The sequence below is a fragment of the Rana temporaria genome, chromosome 5 (genome assembly GCF_905171775.1).
Source record: "Rana temporaria chromosome 5, aRanTem1.1, whole genome shotgun sequence".
Classification (NCBI taxonomy): Eukaryota; Metazoa; Chordata; class Amphibia; order Anura; family Ranidae; genus Rana; species Rana temporaria.
The window spans coordinates 393397612-393415736 of record NC_053493.1 but is presented as its reverse complement, the minus strand read 5'-3'; the positions used below and the strand labels follow the sequence as shown (position 1 = coordinate 393415736).

Below are 18125 nucleotides of genomic sequence, written 5' to 3'. Positions count from 1 at the left end.
CAGTACAACTGGCCCTGTTGTATCGAGCCCAACCACCAGGGGGGCCCAGGCAACCTGAACAGAGAACTAATTAATGTAAAAAAAAAAAAAATCCTCCAGCCACCATGACCGAACTTCGTCCCCCCCACCCAACACCCCTGCCCCCCCTGTACTTTTTAGTTGTTTTTTTTATTATTATTATTATTATTATTATTCCTTTAGCTCAATGTGTTTTATGTAGGTCCTGGAAGGGGGAGGGACTTTTTCTCCTATTTCGGGCCCGGAAGAATGTCAGAATGTCATAGGGGGGGGCCAGGGGTAGAGCTGAAGGATCCCCGTCAGGTAGGCTGTACGGGGCCCCATGATTTCTATCGGGGGCCCTGAGTACAGTACAAATCTGACCATGCAGCTCCTTACCACAGCTAGCCACACTTAGTGGGCCAGATTCACAGAGAGATATGACGGTGTATCTCCTGATACACCGTCGTATCTCTGACTTAGGCCGGTCGTATCTATGCGACTGATTCATAGAATCAGTTACGCATAGATATGCCTAAGATCCGACAGGTGTAACTGTGTTACACCGTCGGATCTTAACTGCAATTTTAAAATGGCCGCTGGGGGCGTTCTCGCTGATTTACGGCGAGGATATGTAAATCAGCGAGATACGCCAATTCACGAACGTACACGGGCCCGACACAGTCACTTTACGTTGTTTACGTAAGCGTTTTCCCGGCGTATACTTACCCCTGCTTCTATGAGGCGCAGCCAATGTTAAGTATGGCCGTCGTTCCCGCGTCAAATTTGTTTTTGTTTTTTTTACGTTGTTTGCGTACGTCGATACACAAAAGCGCTGGACGCAAGTTAAGCTCACGCCGAAACTAATGACGTCCTAGCGACGTCATTGGGAGCAATGCACGCCTGGAAAATTCACGGACGGCGCATGCGCATTTAAATCGGCGCGGGGACGCGCCTGATTTAAATATTACACTCCCCCTAGCTGCGGAATTTGAATTCCGCCGGGGGATTTACGATCCGTCGCCGCAAGTTTGGAGGTAAGTGTTTTGTGAATTACCCACTTGCCTCTAAAACTTGCGGCGGCGGATCTTAAATCGGATAGATTACGCGGATCTAAAGATCCGCTGATCTATCTGAATCTGGCCCAGTGTGTGCATGGGGTGAAGATTCTCTACCAACCAGCAGAGAAACTAATCGCCTATGTGTATAGTTCCCTAAAAATGGAAGCTCATGGACATTTTCTATTAGTGTGCAAGTAGGAAAGCACCATGTTGTGTGAAAGCCCAGAAATTGTTTGAAATAAGTCATATTCAGTTGAAGTCAATGTAATTCAGGGACCCCCCCTGCTGCTAGGGTTTGGCAAGTGCTGAAGAAAGGAAATACAGTTAGGCCCATATATATTTTGGCACAGGCACACTTTTAGTTTTTTTTTTTTCAGGCATTTACCAAAACATATTCAAGCTATAGTTCTATAATGGATATAGCTTAAAAGTGCGCAATCTCAGGTTTAATTTGAGGGTATGCACATCCAAATCGGAGGAAGGGTTTAGGAATTGCAGCTCTTAAACTGCAGTCTGCTCACATATTTTGTAATAAAAACACCTTTGCCATTCTGAAGCTTCCCTCCAACCACTTTGCATATTGTTTTATATATATACTGTGATTCTGTACTTGCCACATATTCTTCAGAAATATCACTCCACTGAGTCTGGCTGCAACTATTTTAACTGTGGGCAGCTAAAGCTTCCTGGATTTACAGACACACACCTGCAGCTCTCATTGGCCCTCTTATGACTCATCCATCCTCCGTTCCTGGCAAACTCTCACGAGAGTGAGCGAGAGCTGTGCATGATATCAGTTTACGTGCCTCCATCATGCTCAGCTCTCCTCTGTCCCCCTCACCCCCTCCCCCCCCTGCCTGTCAGGTCTGTGTCTCAGTGTCCAGTTTTTTGGGAGTTTTTTTTTTTTATGTATTATTTATTTCTCTCTCCCTGCAGATGTTTAAGCAAATGTTGTCTGAGAAACAGGCCAAGTGGGAGAACTATCGGAAGGAAGGTTCAGAACGTATGATGGAACTGGCTGATGTATTTTCCGGGGTAAAGCCTCTTACCAGAGTGGAGAAGAATGGTAAGACACTGTTGCCACTCTTGCAACATCACATGACCCGAATAGTCCAGGAGGCTATAGGGCAGTGGTCATCAACCCTGTCCTTAGGGCCCACTAACAGGCCAGGTTTTATGTATTGCCTTGGAGAGATGCAGACTAGAATACTGCAATCACTGAGCAGCAAATGTGATGTATTTCAGTTATCCTGCAAACCTGGCCTGTTAGTGGGCCCTGAGGACAGGGTTGATGACCACTGCTATAGAAGACACCTCTGCATGTTTGGGGGACATTTTTACTGTATTGCCCTATCCACAGCACTTTTTATTTCCCCACTTCCAATAGGTGGTTATATCTAAACTATTGTCATGATTATCATTACCGATAGAGGGGAAAATAATTGATATCACTTCTGGGACATGTTACACCCGTATTTAGGATGTAACATGTAATGGGCTCCTACATGCCCCTCCTGTGACAGTGTGCAGGCGGTACTTCTCTCCCACGGCCACTATCGCATTTAAAATTGCCCACAGCAGCAGACAGGCTTGTAGTTTACCGCACTTGTAGTCCATTGACACTTTTTTCAACTTTCTAACGAAAAGACTACAGAGTTAAGAGTGTGCAGGAGCCTGACAATGCACCCACAATCCACTGATTGTCCATGCAATTATTTGCAGGCCCCTGTGTCAGCAGCTGCAGTATTTGTAGCTGCTGACTTTTAACTTTTTTCTCTTATCGTCCATGGACGGACACAGCTCCTTAAATCTTGACAAGTGGGTTATGTTCCCTGTTTACAGGAGAGGACTATGCAGAAACAGGTTAGATAATTAAATACATGTTACATTAACAAAGTTGAACAGCCCCGCCCCGGGGGCAGTCCCTCCAGACATAACCCTCCTCACTGCAGCATGCAGCCTCAGTTTCGTTCTGCCTAGCAAGGAGGACGTATGGCTCCCTTTGGGCCCAGCTCCCTGAGGGGAAATTTTATTTTACTTTTTCTTGAAGAATCTTCTTTCAACTGTTGGCTGAGAGACAGGCGGGATAATATAGATCCTTGTAGTCTACTCAGTCCGACCAGCAAGCGTGGGCACACCTTTGCAAAGAGGCTGGGTCTGCCACGCCATACCCAATGACTCCTGGGGTGGCCGGTGAGCTTTGCTCCGAGGTCCACATATGACTGGGCAGTGGTGTTGTCTCACTCACAGTGGACCGGGCCGACAGCTACCTCCATTGCGGTGGTAGTTCTGTCAGGAATGCGTCAGCAAGTCCTCGCTTGGACGGGTAAGTACAGTCCCTCCCGCTTCGGTGGGTTGGTACGGCTGGGCATTCCTGGGGTTCGGGGGTCCTCTTCTCCTCCCTTCTCTGCTCCTTTTCCCTTGCTGCATTGCTAGCATCGCTGTTGTCACGGGGCCTTCCTGAAGGGACTGTGTTATCTGGCCTGTGTTTTTTCTTTTTTGTATGGGGCTTTCCTGTGAGGGGTTTTTCACTGTTAAAAAGCCCTAGGAGGCTTTTCCTGTTTAACGCTGCATTTTGCCACCATTTGGCACACAGGTCCCTGCAGATGCCGCACAGTTACCTCACAGTTCTTTTCCTCTCACACACTGTGTGCTGAGAGCGGACGGCAGCGCTGGGCAGTCTCCTCCTGAGGTGAGTCTCCTGGGTACCCCTGATCAGTGCAGCAAGTGGGTGAGAGGCCCTGAATAGGGCTCTAGGAGCTTTTGTTTATTTGTAAGGACAGGTGTGCATATTATACATACACACTATGTAAATATTCTTATTATTTGGAGTCAGTATCTGGGTCCTTCCCCACATGCTGTTGGTGGCAGCAGGTGTTAGCACCTGGGATTCCCACAGAGGTTTTATTGTTAGTCCTGGACACATTTGTGCCAGGGTGGGGGTGGAATGCGGACGGGCGGTAAAAGAGTGCCCCCTTCCCCCGTTATCCCCTGGGGAATGCTCTGTTATGAAGCCATGGACCAGGTACCTGGGTAGTAAAAAAAAAAAGCAGAATAAGGCATTTATGGGTGCGCTTCTCACTGCTGCAAGGGACTCTCTTAAGCTGGATAGTGCAGCTGGGTTTCCGCCGAGGGCTCTGTCTTTTTTGGATCACACAAATCAGACCGCCCCCTGTGTAGGTTTTTTCTTTCTGTTCCCTTCTTTGATAATTACTAAGAGGCAGAATGAGAACAGCCGCTGAGGGCTTTTGTAGTCCCTCACCGCCGGGCGGTTCAGTGTCCCTTTTGAGGAGAGCCTTTTCAAAAGGTGGGCTTCTTATATGGTGGTGGACCCTCCGGGTGTCATGTATAGGTGACCACTCTCCCAATTGCGGGAACCCCCGCTTGTATGGATCTGACTGATAGAAGATCCGAAATACTGACCCGTTCCATGTTTACCATGCTGGGGTCTGACTTGCGGCCTATTGTGGCCACTACTCTGGGGTCTCAGTCGGCGCTGGCGCCATTTTATGGGAGGTTTTTCATATACATTGAAAACTCCCTTTGGCGGCCATTTTGTCGTAGCCACGCTATGGCACAGCTTACATTGCGGTCGGACATTTTCCTGTGGCCGCATTCTGAATGCTCGGCGGCCATCTTGAAGTAGTCCTGACCCCCCCAGTGCTGTATACAACTCACGGAGTGAGCATTTTGCATCAGACAGTGGAGGAGCACCGACTCTCTCCCAAAGTTATTAGGCTAGCGGACCAGCTGGTCCAGGGCCTCATATAGGTCTGTGATGCTTCATTGAATGCTGCGCCCTTGTTATCCAGGGCTTCTGTTTCAGAATGGTTTTATGCACATGGAGGTGTAGTGGTTAACTCCATTACTTGGCAGCAAGAGAGTCATTTGTTCGAATCCGGACACTGACGCCAATCTGCCTGGAGCTTGCATTGTCGTTCCCTGTGTCTGCGTGGGTTTCCTCCGGGTACTCTGGTTTCCTCCAAAGACATGTGTGCATACACCTACATAATATACATACACACTATGTGTGTGTATTATTTAGGGGCAACCCTCCCAGGCCGTCAAAGACCCAGCTGGGGGACTAATCTGTCCCTGGGTTCGTAAGCCGATCACGCCGGCACCAAAATCCTGCCAATGTATGAAGCCTTCCCTCCCTGTCTCTAGGTGGGAGGGGCGGCTTGCAGGTTCACCATTTGGTGAAACCTCCCTGCTCTCCGACCAGTGGGTCTGCGAGGTGGTCTCTTCGGAGTACTAGATAGGGTTTCCTCCTATCCACAGAACAAAGTTCTTTCCTCGTGTCTTCCTCTCCCAGCCCATCGTTCTGCCTTGGGCAGTGTGGGACTTGCTAAGCTGCGGGGTAATTTTACCTTTCCTGCAGGACGAGAGATTTGGGGTTTTCTATGGGCCTCAGGCCCTAAATACCTTTTGTGAACGTCGGGTAGTTCCGCATGGAATCCATTTGTTCGGTTGTAGCTGCGCTCCATCCGGGGGCCGTCCTGGCGTCCTCGGACATCAGGGACGCATACATGCATGTCCCGTTTTGCGAATGTCAGTTTTTTTTTTCTTCTGTGCTTCGTGATGAGAGAAGGTCTCTGTCAGCCTGTGGCTCTCCCCTTTGATCTGGCGTCAGCACCATGGGTTTTCAACTGGGAGCTTGCACTTATCCTAACTTTGTTGGGACAGCGAGGCTTTGCCTCATTGGCTACTTGGACGACTTTCTTCTGAGAGCAGCTTCTGTCTCAGACCTAGTGGATGTGTTATTCCCATTTAGACCCTCCGAAGATTCGGGTGGGTGTTAAACGTTTAGGCCAGAAGGTGTAGCTCAGTGGCAGCAAGCCTGCCCTCCATGTGTGCGACCCAGGGTTCAAATCCTGGGCATGCTAGGTTCCGACTCGGCGTTGGAGTTTCTAGGGTTGATCCAGACTCTTCTATGGCGAAGGTCCTTCTTCCCCTGGAGAAATTGCAGACTCTCTTCAATCTGCGGTGAAGGTATTGGCATCACGTAATCTGTCTTCTCTCCGGGCGCCTGCTGGTTCGAGGCGGTACTGTATGCCCAGTTCCACAATCGGGTTTTCCACGGGAAATACTGTCCAGGTGGTAAAAATCTCTTGTCTCTGAAATCATCAGATTCCGGTGCGCCACCTAGTCAGAGTCTCTCTGAGTTAGTGACAGAGATCCCCGACTCTTCGGTCCGGGAAGTTGTTTCTTCCTTCCAGTGGTCGGTGTTAACGACGGATGCCATGGGTTGTGAACCTGGGGGGTGTCCAGTCGGCCCTGAGTCGCTGAACTTGCGTGGACCCACGGCCACACCTCCCTGAATGTGCCCGCTCTCGTCTGGTCTCGTAGCTACCCAGGGTCGGGCCTGGCTAGTGCCTGGGTGGGAGACCGCCTGGGAATACCAGGTGCTGTCTACCGTTCATTGTCCTACTATTTTAGGCGATCAGGCTATGCTTCTCCTCGTGGTCGAGGAGGTTGCAAGGTCGTCGGATCTGGTTTCAGCCGGACAACGCCACGGCCGTGGCTTCGGTCTACCATCAGGTATACCGGCAGGCGGACTACTGGAGTCGCCAGATGCTGGACCAGGGCGACTGGTCTTTGTGCTTGGGGTCTTTCGGGTTCCCTTGCAGGAGGTGAGCCTTACAGGGCATGGATCTCCTGGCCGCTGGTCTCCACCGCAAGGGTGTCGAAGTTAGTGGCCAGGTCTAGTGATCTGGTACAGACACGTAAGTCACGCTGGTGGCCCTATGGGGTCTGTATCGGCGACTTTTTTTCGTTCCTCAATTGTAGTTGCTTCCTTGGCTGCCCCACAGAGTTGAGGCTGAGGAGATCACGATGATTCTAATCGCTCCAGATTGACCTTGGCGTCCTTGGTACGCTGATATCGGGCGCCTGGTAGCAGAGGTACCCTGGCGGTTGCCACTGTGGGAGGTCCCTCTGTCTCGAGGTCCCTTACTTCCTCCTGTTGTACAGTCACTGACTTGCTCAACATGGTTATTGGAAGCCAGACTTTAAAGGGTCACTAAAGGATTTTTTTTTTTTTTTTAGCTAAATGGCTTCCTTTACCTTACTGCAGTCCTGGTTTCATGTCCTCATTGTTCGTTTTTGCTCTGATGTTGCTGTAATTCTTCTCTGTTCTGGACACTTCCTGGTTGTCTGTTTCCTTTGGACCACAGTACTGGGAGATTCTAGTTTCGTTTTCAAACCCTCACTTCTCTATGGCTCTATACAGCACAGAGGCAGCATAACATGCAAAAACGAAACTGAAACTAAAGGTACATTATATGATTGTTTTTTTTATCTGTTCTTAAAAGGAATCCGTTAACTGATATGTCTCTATACCCTGTAAACAGTCATTTGAGCAAAAAAAAAAATTTCCTTTACAACTCCTTTAAGTGACCGGGGTCTGTCTGACTCGGTCATCTCAACAATGCTGAGGGCACGGTAGTCTTCTTCCGGAGGATCTACCGTCGCACCTGGCAGGCCTACATCTCTTGGTGCGAAGGGATGGAGTGACGTCCACGTACGTACTTGGTGTCCAGGGTCCTGCTGTTTTTACAGCTTGGAGTGGATCTAAAAATTGCTTAAAGCACCGTTTGGGGGCAGATTTCAGCCTTGGCTGTGTTCTTTCAGTGGCCTTTTTGTGGCCCGTTCCCTGGTGGGTCCCTTTTTGTGTGCAGGGGGTTTGTCATATACTTTCCCCTCTTGGCCCATCTCTTCCCCCATGAGTTTTGACTCTGGTGCTCTCAGGTTCTTCAGGAACCTTCCTTTTGGAAACATCAGAGAGATTTTCTCTTGACACTATCTCAGAAGGTGGCCCCTTTAGTGGCCTTTACATCTGTTAGAGGGGTCTTGTCTTGCAAGCCGCCATGCTTGATCCTCCATAAGGATTAGGTGGTGGTGCGCCCGTGACCTTCCCTTCTTCCGAAGGTGGTTTTCGGCCTTTCGCCGCAATAAGGACATTGTTCTTCCATCCTTCTGTCCTCGACCGGCGCATCCTACGGAGGTTTCCTTTCATACTTTAGGCGTGGTACGCGCTTTGTGGGTGTACCAGCCTGCTACAGCTCCGTTTCGGAGTTCTGACTGTCTTTTGTTTCTGTGTCTGGTCCACAAAAGGGGCTGGCGGTCTCGTTGACCACCATGTCTCGTGGATCAGGCAGGCTGTCATACAGGCATATGCTCTTAAGGGGCGGGCCCCCCTTTTCGCTCACGGCACTTTTCGACCAGGGCAATTGGTGCTTCCTGGGTTTTTTACCGACATCATGCGTCGGTCTCACAGGTGTGCGAGGAGGCGACTTGCTCGTCCGTTCACGTTTTTTCCAGAATTTACATGGTTGCTGTGAGTGCATCTTGTGATGCTTTTTTCAGCCGCTAGTTTTTGCCGGTGGCTGTTTAAAGTTGCACCTCCTCCGTTTTTGGGTGAAATTAAAATTGGTTTTACTGATGTATTTCCCACCCCTCGTTTTTGACACTGCTTGGGGACATCCCACTTGTCAAGATTTAGGGAGCTGTGTCCGTCCATGGACGATAAGAGAAAATAGGATTTTTTTGTACTCGCCGTAAAATCCTTTTCTCTGAGTCCATGGACAGACACAGCACCCACCCCTCCTTTTTAGGTTTGTACTGCTTGTTACGAACTGAGGCTGCATGCTGCAGTGAGCAGGGTTATGTCTGGAGGGACCGCCCCTGGGCAGGGCTGTTCAACTCTGTTAATGTAACATGCATTTAATTATCTAACATGTTTCTGCCTAGTCCTCTCCTGTAAACAGGGAACATAACCCACTTGTCAAGATTTAAGGAGCTGTGTCCGTCCATGGACTCGGAGAAAAGGATTTTACGGTGAGTACGAAAAAAAATATTTCGGCCGAACTCCACTTTTTATAAATTAAAGATTGATTGAACTGTTTCTCAAAATAGGTGTTTTGCAATCTTTCCGCCCTTGCTTAGCTGTGCCAGCCTTTTCTCTTGTGATGGTTTGCATACATTTTATCTTTTGGTTGAATAACCGTTTTTATCACCTTTTTTATATATAAAAGCCAGACGCTGACCTTCTGTCCTTTTTTCTGCAGAGAATCTGCAGGCCTGGTTTCGTGAGATCTCCAAACAAATCCAGTCCCTGAGCTATGATGATTCTACAGCAGCGGGACGGAAGACTGTGCAGCTCATACAGGCTTTGGAAGAGGTTTGAGTTCCAGTTATTAGTGGGAATGCTATAAATGGCATTCCCAGTATTGTTATTCGTTTTTATTAGTGGGAATGCTATATTTAGCATTCCCAATATTTAGTGGGAATGCTTTAATAAGCATTCCCAGTATTGATATTCGTTTTTAGTGGGAATGCTTTAATAAGCATTCCCAGTATTGGTATTCGTTTTTTATTATTTTTCTCCTTTATTATTCCGTACGTTTTTTGGCTCTGCGTAACTTCTGCATACTTTCAGCTATTGAGACCATTCAACTATTAAAACGTTCGTCTCGTTCAGCTAACGATGGGACTTCTTCAAGTTTTTTTGTACTATTTATACTTTTTAAAATATTAAGCTTTTAGACACTTTTTTTAACATTGAAGTCAATGAGAACATCCTTTTTACCGCTTCAAATCACACGCGGTTTCAGTCCCTTCATACTTTCACTTACAGACACCAAACAAACTTTAAAGCGGTCACAAAATATTCAGCTATCCGGCTATGACTTTTCAGATTGAGATCTTTTACGGTTTTTGTGAAAACGCAATTTACGTTTAGTGATTTTTTTCAGAAAATTTTATCGGTTATAATGTAATCCTATGGAACAGTTTTAGAGTGTGTCATGTGACCTTTAGAGTGGAGATCATTGAAAAAAAAATTATCTTTAAAAAAGGGGAAACAAATTGCTCTCACGCCCACAAGATCTACTTGTCATACACAATTTATATATCAAAACGTAGGTATTTTGATCAGTTTTGTGATACGTATTTTAGTTTTAGTTCCTGGAGCTTCTAAAGGACAAGAGCCTGAAATTTTCTGTCATTGACTCTCATGTTAAAAAGTCTAAAAAATGTTCCTGCAAAACACACAAAGACACTCTTTTCTAAATCGCTGACATGGCCACATTTTTAAGTTTATCAACATAAATTTCATATCGATGCGTTCACAAGGGCCATGTCTTTCAAACGGTGTAATCGCTGTATCGATCGCATGTACGGTTATGGATTTATTAAGGTTTGTTTGAAGGCTTGATTCATGCATTTGGTCTGTGAATTAAAAGGCGTTTGTAATGGAATGTCTTTCCATAAATAGCTTTCCTTACCTCAGTGCAATATTCCTCCTCACTGACCTGGGGGGAGGGGAAACCTCTTGAGGGGGGAGGGGCGACCAGGAAGTCGGGATACTCTCTACTTTGCAGATAGAGAAAGGAGCTGTGTGTCCTAAAGATAGTGTAGTGGTTATGGTGAATGGCTTTGGCGCGGGCTCAGCAATTCAGCATTCCCACGCATCGCATTTTCCTCAGGAAATGCATTTTCTAGTTGATATTCGTTTTTTATTATTCTTATTTCCGTACGTTTTTTGGCTCTGCGTAACTTCTGCATACTTTCAGCTATTGAAGACCATTCAACTTTAAAATGTGCATCTCATTCAGCTAATGATGGGACTTCTTCAACTTTTTTGTACTATTTATACTTTTTAAAATATTAAGCTTTTAGACACTTTTTTAGTGCTGCAGCTTGCAATAAAAGAAAAAGAAGCTGCAAATAACACCAAATTCGATATTTACTCAAGTTTAGAGGTAACATACATATACATACAAAGGGCTAAAAATTTCAAGTCTTGAACCACTAGCCAGGTCTCAAGGGTTACTCGCCACTAGTTGCCCTTACCCCGCTCCGCCCCTAATTCTGCCGCTAATCACGCCCTCATAAATTATCTTGTGAAATGTTTTATGCAGAATTAAGTTACAAAAATAAATATTAACAACAACTTTATCAGTTCCCCTCACCTGTGCCCATCAATGCAGCCTTACCGTGCCCACCATTGCAGCCTTACCGTGCCCACCATTGCAGCCTTACCGTGCCCACCATTGCAGCCTTACCATGCCCACCATTGCAGCCTTACCGTGCCCACCATTGCAGCCTCACCGTGCTCAACATTGTGAACTTACCGTTCCACCATTGCAGCCTCACCGTGCCCACCATTGCAGCCTCACCGTGCCCACCATTGCAGCCTCACCGTGCCCACCATTGCAACCTCACCGTGCCCACCATTGCAGCCTCACCGTGCCCACCATTGCAGCCTCACCATGCCCACCATTGCAGCCTCACCGTGCCCACCATTGCAGCCTCACCGTGCCCACCATTGCAGCCTCACCGTGCCCACCATTGCAGCCTCACCGTGCCCACCATTGCAGCCTCACCGTGCCCACCAGTGCAGCCTCACAGTGCCCCATTTGCGGTTTTACCGTGCCCCCATTGCAGATTCACTTTTCCTCCATTGCAGATTCACTTTTCCTCCATTGCAGATTCACTGTTCCCCCATTACAGATTCACTGTTCCCCCATTACAGATTCACTGTTCCCCCATTACAGATTCACTGTTCCCCCATTACAGATTCACTGTTCCCCCATTACAGATTCACTGTGCCCCCAATTGCAGATTCACTGTGCCCCCAATTGCAGATTCACTGTGCCCCCAATTGCAGATTCACTTTGCCCCCATTGAAGACTCACGTGCTCCCATTGGCGGCCAGATTATGACAGTAGGAAGAGGAGAGCCGTGGGATCACTCCCACAGCCCCGCCTCCTCCTGACCCCGCGCCTGTAATAGACAGAATGCGGGTCCAATGCTGAGATGTGTTGTCTATCACAGGCTCTCCTCTTCCTCTATGCTCTCTGCCATCGGGGTGTTCACTGGGAGAACATCTCGCGATTAACCCCGCCCGCCAGCGGTGCTCGCCCCCCCCCCCCACTCCCAGGCAGCCCAGCTCCTCGCCAGACCTCATTTTCCACTCGCAAAATGCAAGTAGGCGAGTGGAAAATTTGAGGTCTGCATACATACATACATACATACATACATACATACTGTACATACATATACAAGTGAAACTCAAAAAATGTCAATATTGTGCAAAAGTTCATTTATTTCACTAATGAAACTTAAAAGGTGAAACTAATATATGAGATAGACTCATTACATGCAAAGCAAGATAGTTCAATCCGTGATTTGTCATAATTGTGATGATTAGGGCTTACAGCTCATGAAAACCCCAAATCTACAATCTCAGAAAATTTGAATATTACATGCAATCAATATAATGAGGATTGTACAATATCGGACCTCTGAAAAGTAGAAGCATGCATATGTACTCAGTACTTGGTTTGGGCCCCTCAATGTGACGTGGCATGGAATCGATCAGCCTGGTGGCACTGTTGAGGTATTATGGAAGACCAGGATGCTTCAATAGCGGCCTTCAGCTTTTCTGTATTGTTCTGTCTCACCTTTCTCTTGGCAATGCCCCATAGATTCTCTATGGGGTTCAGGTCAGGCGAGTTTGCTGGCCAATCAAGCACAGTAATCCCACGGTCATTGAACCAGGTTTTGGTGCTTTTGGCAGTGTGGGGGAGGTGCCAAGTCCTGCTGGGAAAATTAAGTCAGCATCCCCATAGAGCCCCTCTGCGGAAGGAAGCATGACGTTCTCCAAAATCACCTGGTAGACAGCTGCGTTGACCCCGAACTTAATGAAGCACATTGGAGCAACACCAGCAGATGACACGGCTCCCCAAATCAACACAGACTGTGGAAACTTCACACTGGACTTCAAGCATCTTGCAGTGTGTGCCTCTCCATTCTTCCTCCATACTCCGGCTCCTTGGTTTTCAAATCCGATGCAAAATTTGTCCAGGATCTGTCTGTGTGTGGTGGCTCTTGATGCGCTGACTCCAGCCTCAGTCCACTCCTTGGTAAAGTCCCCAACACTTTTGAATGGCTTTTTCCTGACAATCCTCTCCAGGCTGTGGACATTCCTTCTGCTTGTGCACCTTTTTCTTCAACACTTTTCCCTTCCACATAACTTTCTATTAATGTGCTTTGATACAGCACTTTGGGAACATCCAACTTCTCCTTGCAATTAGCTTTTGAGGCTTTTTCCTCCTTATGGAGGGTGTCGATGATAGTTTTCTGTACAACTGTCAGGTCAGCAGTCTTTCCCATGATGGTGATTCCTACTGAACCAGACTGAGAGACCATTTAAAGGCTCAGGAACCCTTTGCAGGTGTTATGGCTTAATTAGCTGATTAAAGTGGGACACTTTGAGCCTAGAATATTCCACCTTTTCACAATATTCTAATTTTCTGAGATTGTGGGTTTGGGGTTTTCATAATCATCACAATTATAACAAATCACGGCTTGAGCTATCTTGCGTTGCCTGTAATGAGTCTATTTCATATATTAGTTTCACCTTTTAAGTTGCATTAGTGAAATAAATGAACTTTTGCACAATATTCTAATTTTTCGAGTTTCACCTGTACGTACGTACGTACGTACGTACGTACGTACAGAATTTTTCGAGTTTAACCTGTACGTACGTACGTACGTACGTACGTACGTACGTACGTACGTACGTACGTACGTAAAGATTTTTTTTTTCTTAATGGAATTTTTGGCAGTGCCTTAGATAAATGTTACCATTTATCTAAGGCACCACCAAAAATCCCAATAAATGATTTCTGTGTGTATGTTCTTTCCAGGGATTTTGGTGCTTCCGATTAGTATGTCACTAGCCCACACTACTGCTCTTTCCAAGTTTAGCGGTAACGTTCTTTTATTGTTCATATTTATCTCTTTCTGTAGGTTCAGGAGTTTCACCAGCTGGAGAGTAACCTTCAGATTTGCCAGTTCCTGGCTGACACCAGGAAGTTTCTACATCAGATGATTCGCACCATTAATATCAAAGAGGAGGTGCTCATAACCATGCAGATTGTGGGTGACCTGTCCTATGCCTGGCAGCTGATTGACAGGTGAGTGCTTTTTTTTAAAGCTGAATTCCAGCCTTTCTTTCCTGTCTTGCACATTTGTGCAGACGCCTCTCGTGTACTGAAATTGCTTACTCTGTTTCACTGCTCACAGTGTGCAGTAGAAGCTGCAAAAATTTAGATTTAGCCTGCCTCGTTTCCTGTGCAGCATTATCCAGCTCTTTACTTTTCCTGGTCCACCCCTTTTATTCATTAGATTTCACTTTTTATTTATTTATTTATTTATTTATATATATATATATATATATTAGTGTAAGGAAAATTTATAAATGGTTTTCAAAATGTTTTACTAATAAATATCTGACTTGTGGTGCACATTTTTTACTCGGTCCCCTTTACTCTAAAGCCTCGTACACACGATCGGATTTTCCAACAGGAAATGTGTGATGACAGGCCCTCCAATGTAAAAACACGTGTGCTCGGAATCTATGCTCACCAAACGCGACATTAGCAGAAGGTGCCCAAAGGGTGTGTAGCTAAAGAGCTAAAATGGCGTTTTGTATGCAAGACAAATTCCTGGCCAATGCCCTTCGGACAAAAGTCCTGCGCTTTGTCTGGAAAATCCGATCGTGTGTACGAGGCTTAAAGGGTTTGTAAATGAATTTTTTTTTTTTTTATCTTAATAGCTTCCTTTACCTTAATGCAGTGCTGTTTTCATGTCCTCATTGTTAGTTTTTGCTCCCAATTTGCTGTAATTCTTCTGATCTCCACACTTCCTGGTTGTCTGTTTCCTGATGACCACAGTGCTGGGAGCTTTCTCTCTGTGGTCCCTAATCAAGGAGGTGTGATTACTGTGTGTCTAAAACCCCTCAGCACCAATCGTTTTCGTTTTCCAAACCATCACTGCCCTGTATTGGCTCTGTGGCTTTGAACATCACAGAAACTGCAGGTACATTATATGATTGATTTTTAATCATTTTTAAAAGGAATCAGTTAACTATTATGTCTCTATACCCTGTAAACAGTCATTTCAGAAAAAAAAAAATTTCCTTTACAACTCCTTTAAGACCCCGTACACACTATACTTTTGTTGTCTGATTTCTTTTAAATTTACCAAAACCATGTAGTGCAAGGGCCTGCCTGATTGCTTAAAAAATTTAAACTCTTAAGGTCTGACCTCATATATTATATGTTTTTTGTAAATCTGAAGGAAAAAGACCTACAGAAAAATGTATAGGGGCAGATCCACAAAAGAATTACACCGCCGTATCTCTTGATACACGGCGTAATTTCAAATTTTCCGCGTCGTATCTTTGTTTCGTATCTACAAAACAAGATACGACTGCATCTCGGATCGATCCGACAGGCGTACGTCTTAGTACGCCGTCGGATCTTGGGTGCATTTTTCCTGCCGCTGCTAGGTGGCGTTTCCGTCTAATTCTGCGTTGAGTATGCAAATGAGCTTGTTACGGCGATCCACGAACGTACGTCCGGCCGGCGCATTTTTTTACGTCGTTTGCGTTCGGCTTTTTCCGGCGTATAGTTACCCCTGCTATTATGAGGCGTACTCAATGTTAAGTATGGCCGTCGTTCCCGCGTCGCCTCTTGAATTTTTTACGTTGTTTGCGTAAGTTCGCGTATAGGGATTTGTGTAAAATGGTGTCGCCGTCGTAAGCATTGGCTTGTTCCGGTTTAATTTCGAGCATGCGCACTGGGATACCCCCACGGACGGCGCATGCGCCGTTAAAAAAAACGTTGTTTACGTTGAGTCACAACGTATTTACATAAAACACGCCCCCATCACATCCATTTGAATTCCGCGCCCTTACGCTGCCAAAGATACACTACGCCGCCTTAACTTGCGGCGCAAATTCTTTGAGGATTCGAAAAAAAAAAAAGTTACGGCGGCGTAGTGTATCTTAGATACGCTGCGCCCGGCGGAAATATGCGCAGAGGTACGTGAATCTACCCCATAGTGTGTATCCAGCTTAATACCCCTAACTAAAATCTAGTGAAACCAATTTCCTTCAGAAGTCAACTAATAAGTAGTTAGAGTCCACCTGTGTGAAATTTAATCTCAGAGTAAATACAGCTGTTCTGTGATGCCCTCAGAGATTGGTTAGGGAACCTTAGCGAACCAAAAATATCATGAAGGCCAATGAACACACCAGCCAGGTCAGGGATAAGGTTATGAAGACGTTTAAAGCAGGGGGTTAGGTTATAAAAAAAAACATCCCAAGTTTTGCAAAATCCCACAGAGCTCTGTTCAATCCATCATCGGGAAATAGAAAGAGTATGGCACAGCTGCAAACCTACCAAGACATGGCCGTCCACCCAAACTGACAGGCCGGGCAAGGAGAGCATTGATCAGAAAAGCAGCCAAGAGGTCCATGGTAACTCTGGAGGAGCTGCAGAGATCCACAGCTCAGGTGGGAGAATCTGTCCACAAATCTGGCCTTTATGGAAGAGTGGCAAGAAAGAAAGCCATAAGAAGTCCCGTTGGCAATTTGTGAGAAGCCATGTGAGGGACACGGCAAACATGTGGAAGAAGGTGCTCTGGTCAGATGAGTCCAAAATTTTACTTTTTGGCCTAAAAGCAAAATGTTAAGTGTGGCGGAAAACTAACACTGCACGTCAAGCTAAACACACCATCCCCACCGTGAAACATGGTGGTGGGAGCATCATGTTGTGGGGATGCTTTTCTTCAGCAGGGACAGGGAAGTTGGTCAGAGTTGATGCGAAGTTGGATGAAGCCAAATACAGGGCAATCTTAGAAGAAAACCTGTTGGAGTCTACAAAAGACTTGAGACTGGGTGGAGTTTCACCTTCCAGCAAGACAACGACCCTAAACATACAGCCAGAGATACAATGGAATGTTTTAGATCAAAGCATATTCATGTGTTAGAATGGCCCAGTCAAAGTCCAGACCTAAATCCAATTGAGAATCTGTGGCAAGACTTGAAGATTGCTGTTCACAGACGCTCTCCATCCAATATGACAGAGCTTGAGATATTTTACAAAGAAGAAGAATGGGCAAAAATGTCACTCTCTAAATGTGCAAAGCTGGTAGAGACATCCCCAAAAAGACTTACAGCTGTAATTGCATTGACAGGCGGTTCTACAAAGTATTGACTCAGGGGGGCGCTATACGAATACACGCCACACTTGTCACATTTTTTTGTAAACAATTTTGAAAAACATTTATCATTTTCCTTCCACTTCACAATTATGTGCCACTTTGTGTTGGTCTATAACAAAAAAATAAAAATAAAATACATATACGTTTTTGGTTGTAACATGACAAAAATTTGTAGAAGTAGATTAAACTTCAGCTTTAAACTAAAATGGGTATCTTACTCTCTATCCTCGAACAAGCATGCATGCTAAGTAACAATTTAACAATGCAAGCTCCCTTATTTGTATTCTGACAGGTTGGTCTATACTATAGGGTGACTAGTTCAAACAGGAATTATTAACCACTTCCCGACCTCCTCATGTACATTTACGTCGGCAGAATGGCACGGACAGGCACAATCACGTACCTGTACGTCCTCTGCTAGACGTGGGTGGGGGGTTCGATCGGGACCCCCCCCCCCCAGTACATGCGGAGGTCGGGTCCGCTTGGGGAGCGATCCGGGACGACGGCGCGGCTATTTGTTTATAGCCGCTCCGTCGCGATCGCTCCCCGGAGCTGAAGAACGGGGAGAGCCGTGTGTAAACACGGCTTCCCCGTGCTTCACTGTGTCGGCGCATCGATCGCGTCATCCCCTTTTATAGGGGAGACACGATCAATGACGTCATTCCTACAGCCACACACCCCTACACTAGTAAACACATACACAGTGATCCCTAACTCCTACAGCGCCCCCTGTGTTTAACTTCCAAACTGCAACTGTCATTTTCACAATAAACAATGCAATTTAAATGCATTTTTTGCTGTGAAAATGACAATTGTCCCAAAAATGTGTAAAAATTGTCCGAAGTGTCAGCCATAATGTCGCAGTCACGAAAAAAATCGCTGATCGCCGCCATTAGTAGTAAAAAAAAATATATATATATAAATGCAAAAAAACTATCCCCTATTTTGTAAACGCTATAAATTTTGCGCAAACCAACCGATAAACGA

General features: G+C 46.1%; 1 protein-coding gene across 1 annotated transcript in view; it reads left to right on the top strand.

Annotated features, from left to right (window-relative positions):
• Positions 1–18125, top strand: part of WASHC5 (WASH complex subunit 5) — a 101070-nt gene that overhangs the window by 30324 nt on the left and 52621 nt on the right. The window contains exons 11-13 of the mRNA XM_040354954.1: positions 1995–2124; positions 9128–9240; positions 13878–14044. Coding sequence (XP_040210888.1) covers positions 1995–2124; positions 9128–9240; positions 13878–14044 — 410 coding nt within the window. The remainder of the gene's footprint in view (positions 1–1994; positions 2125–9127; positions 9241–13877; positions 14045–18125) is intronic.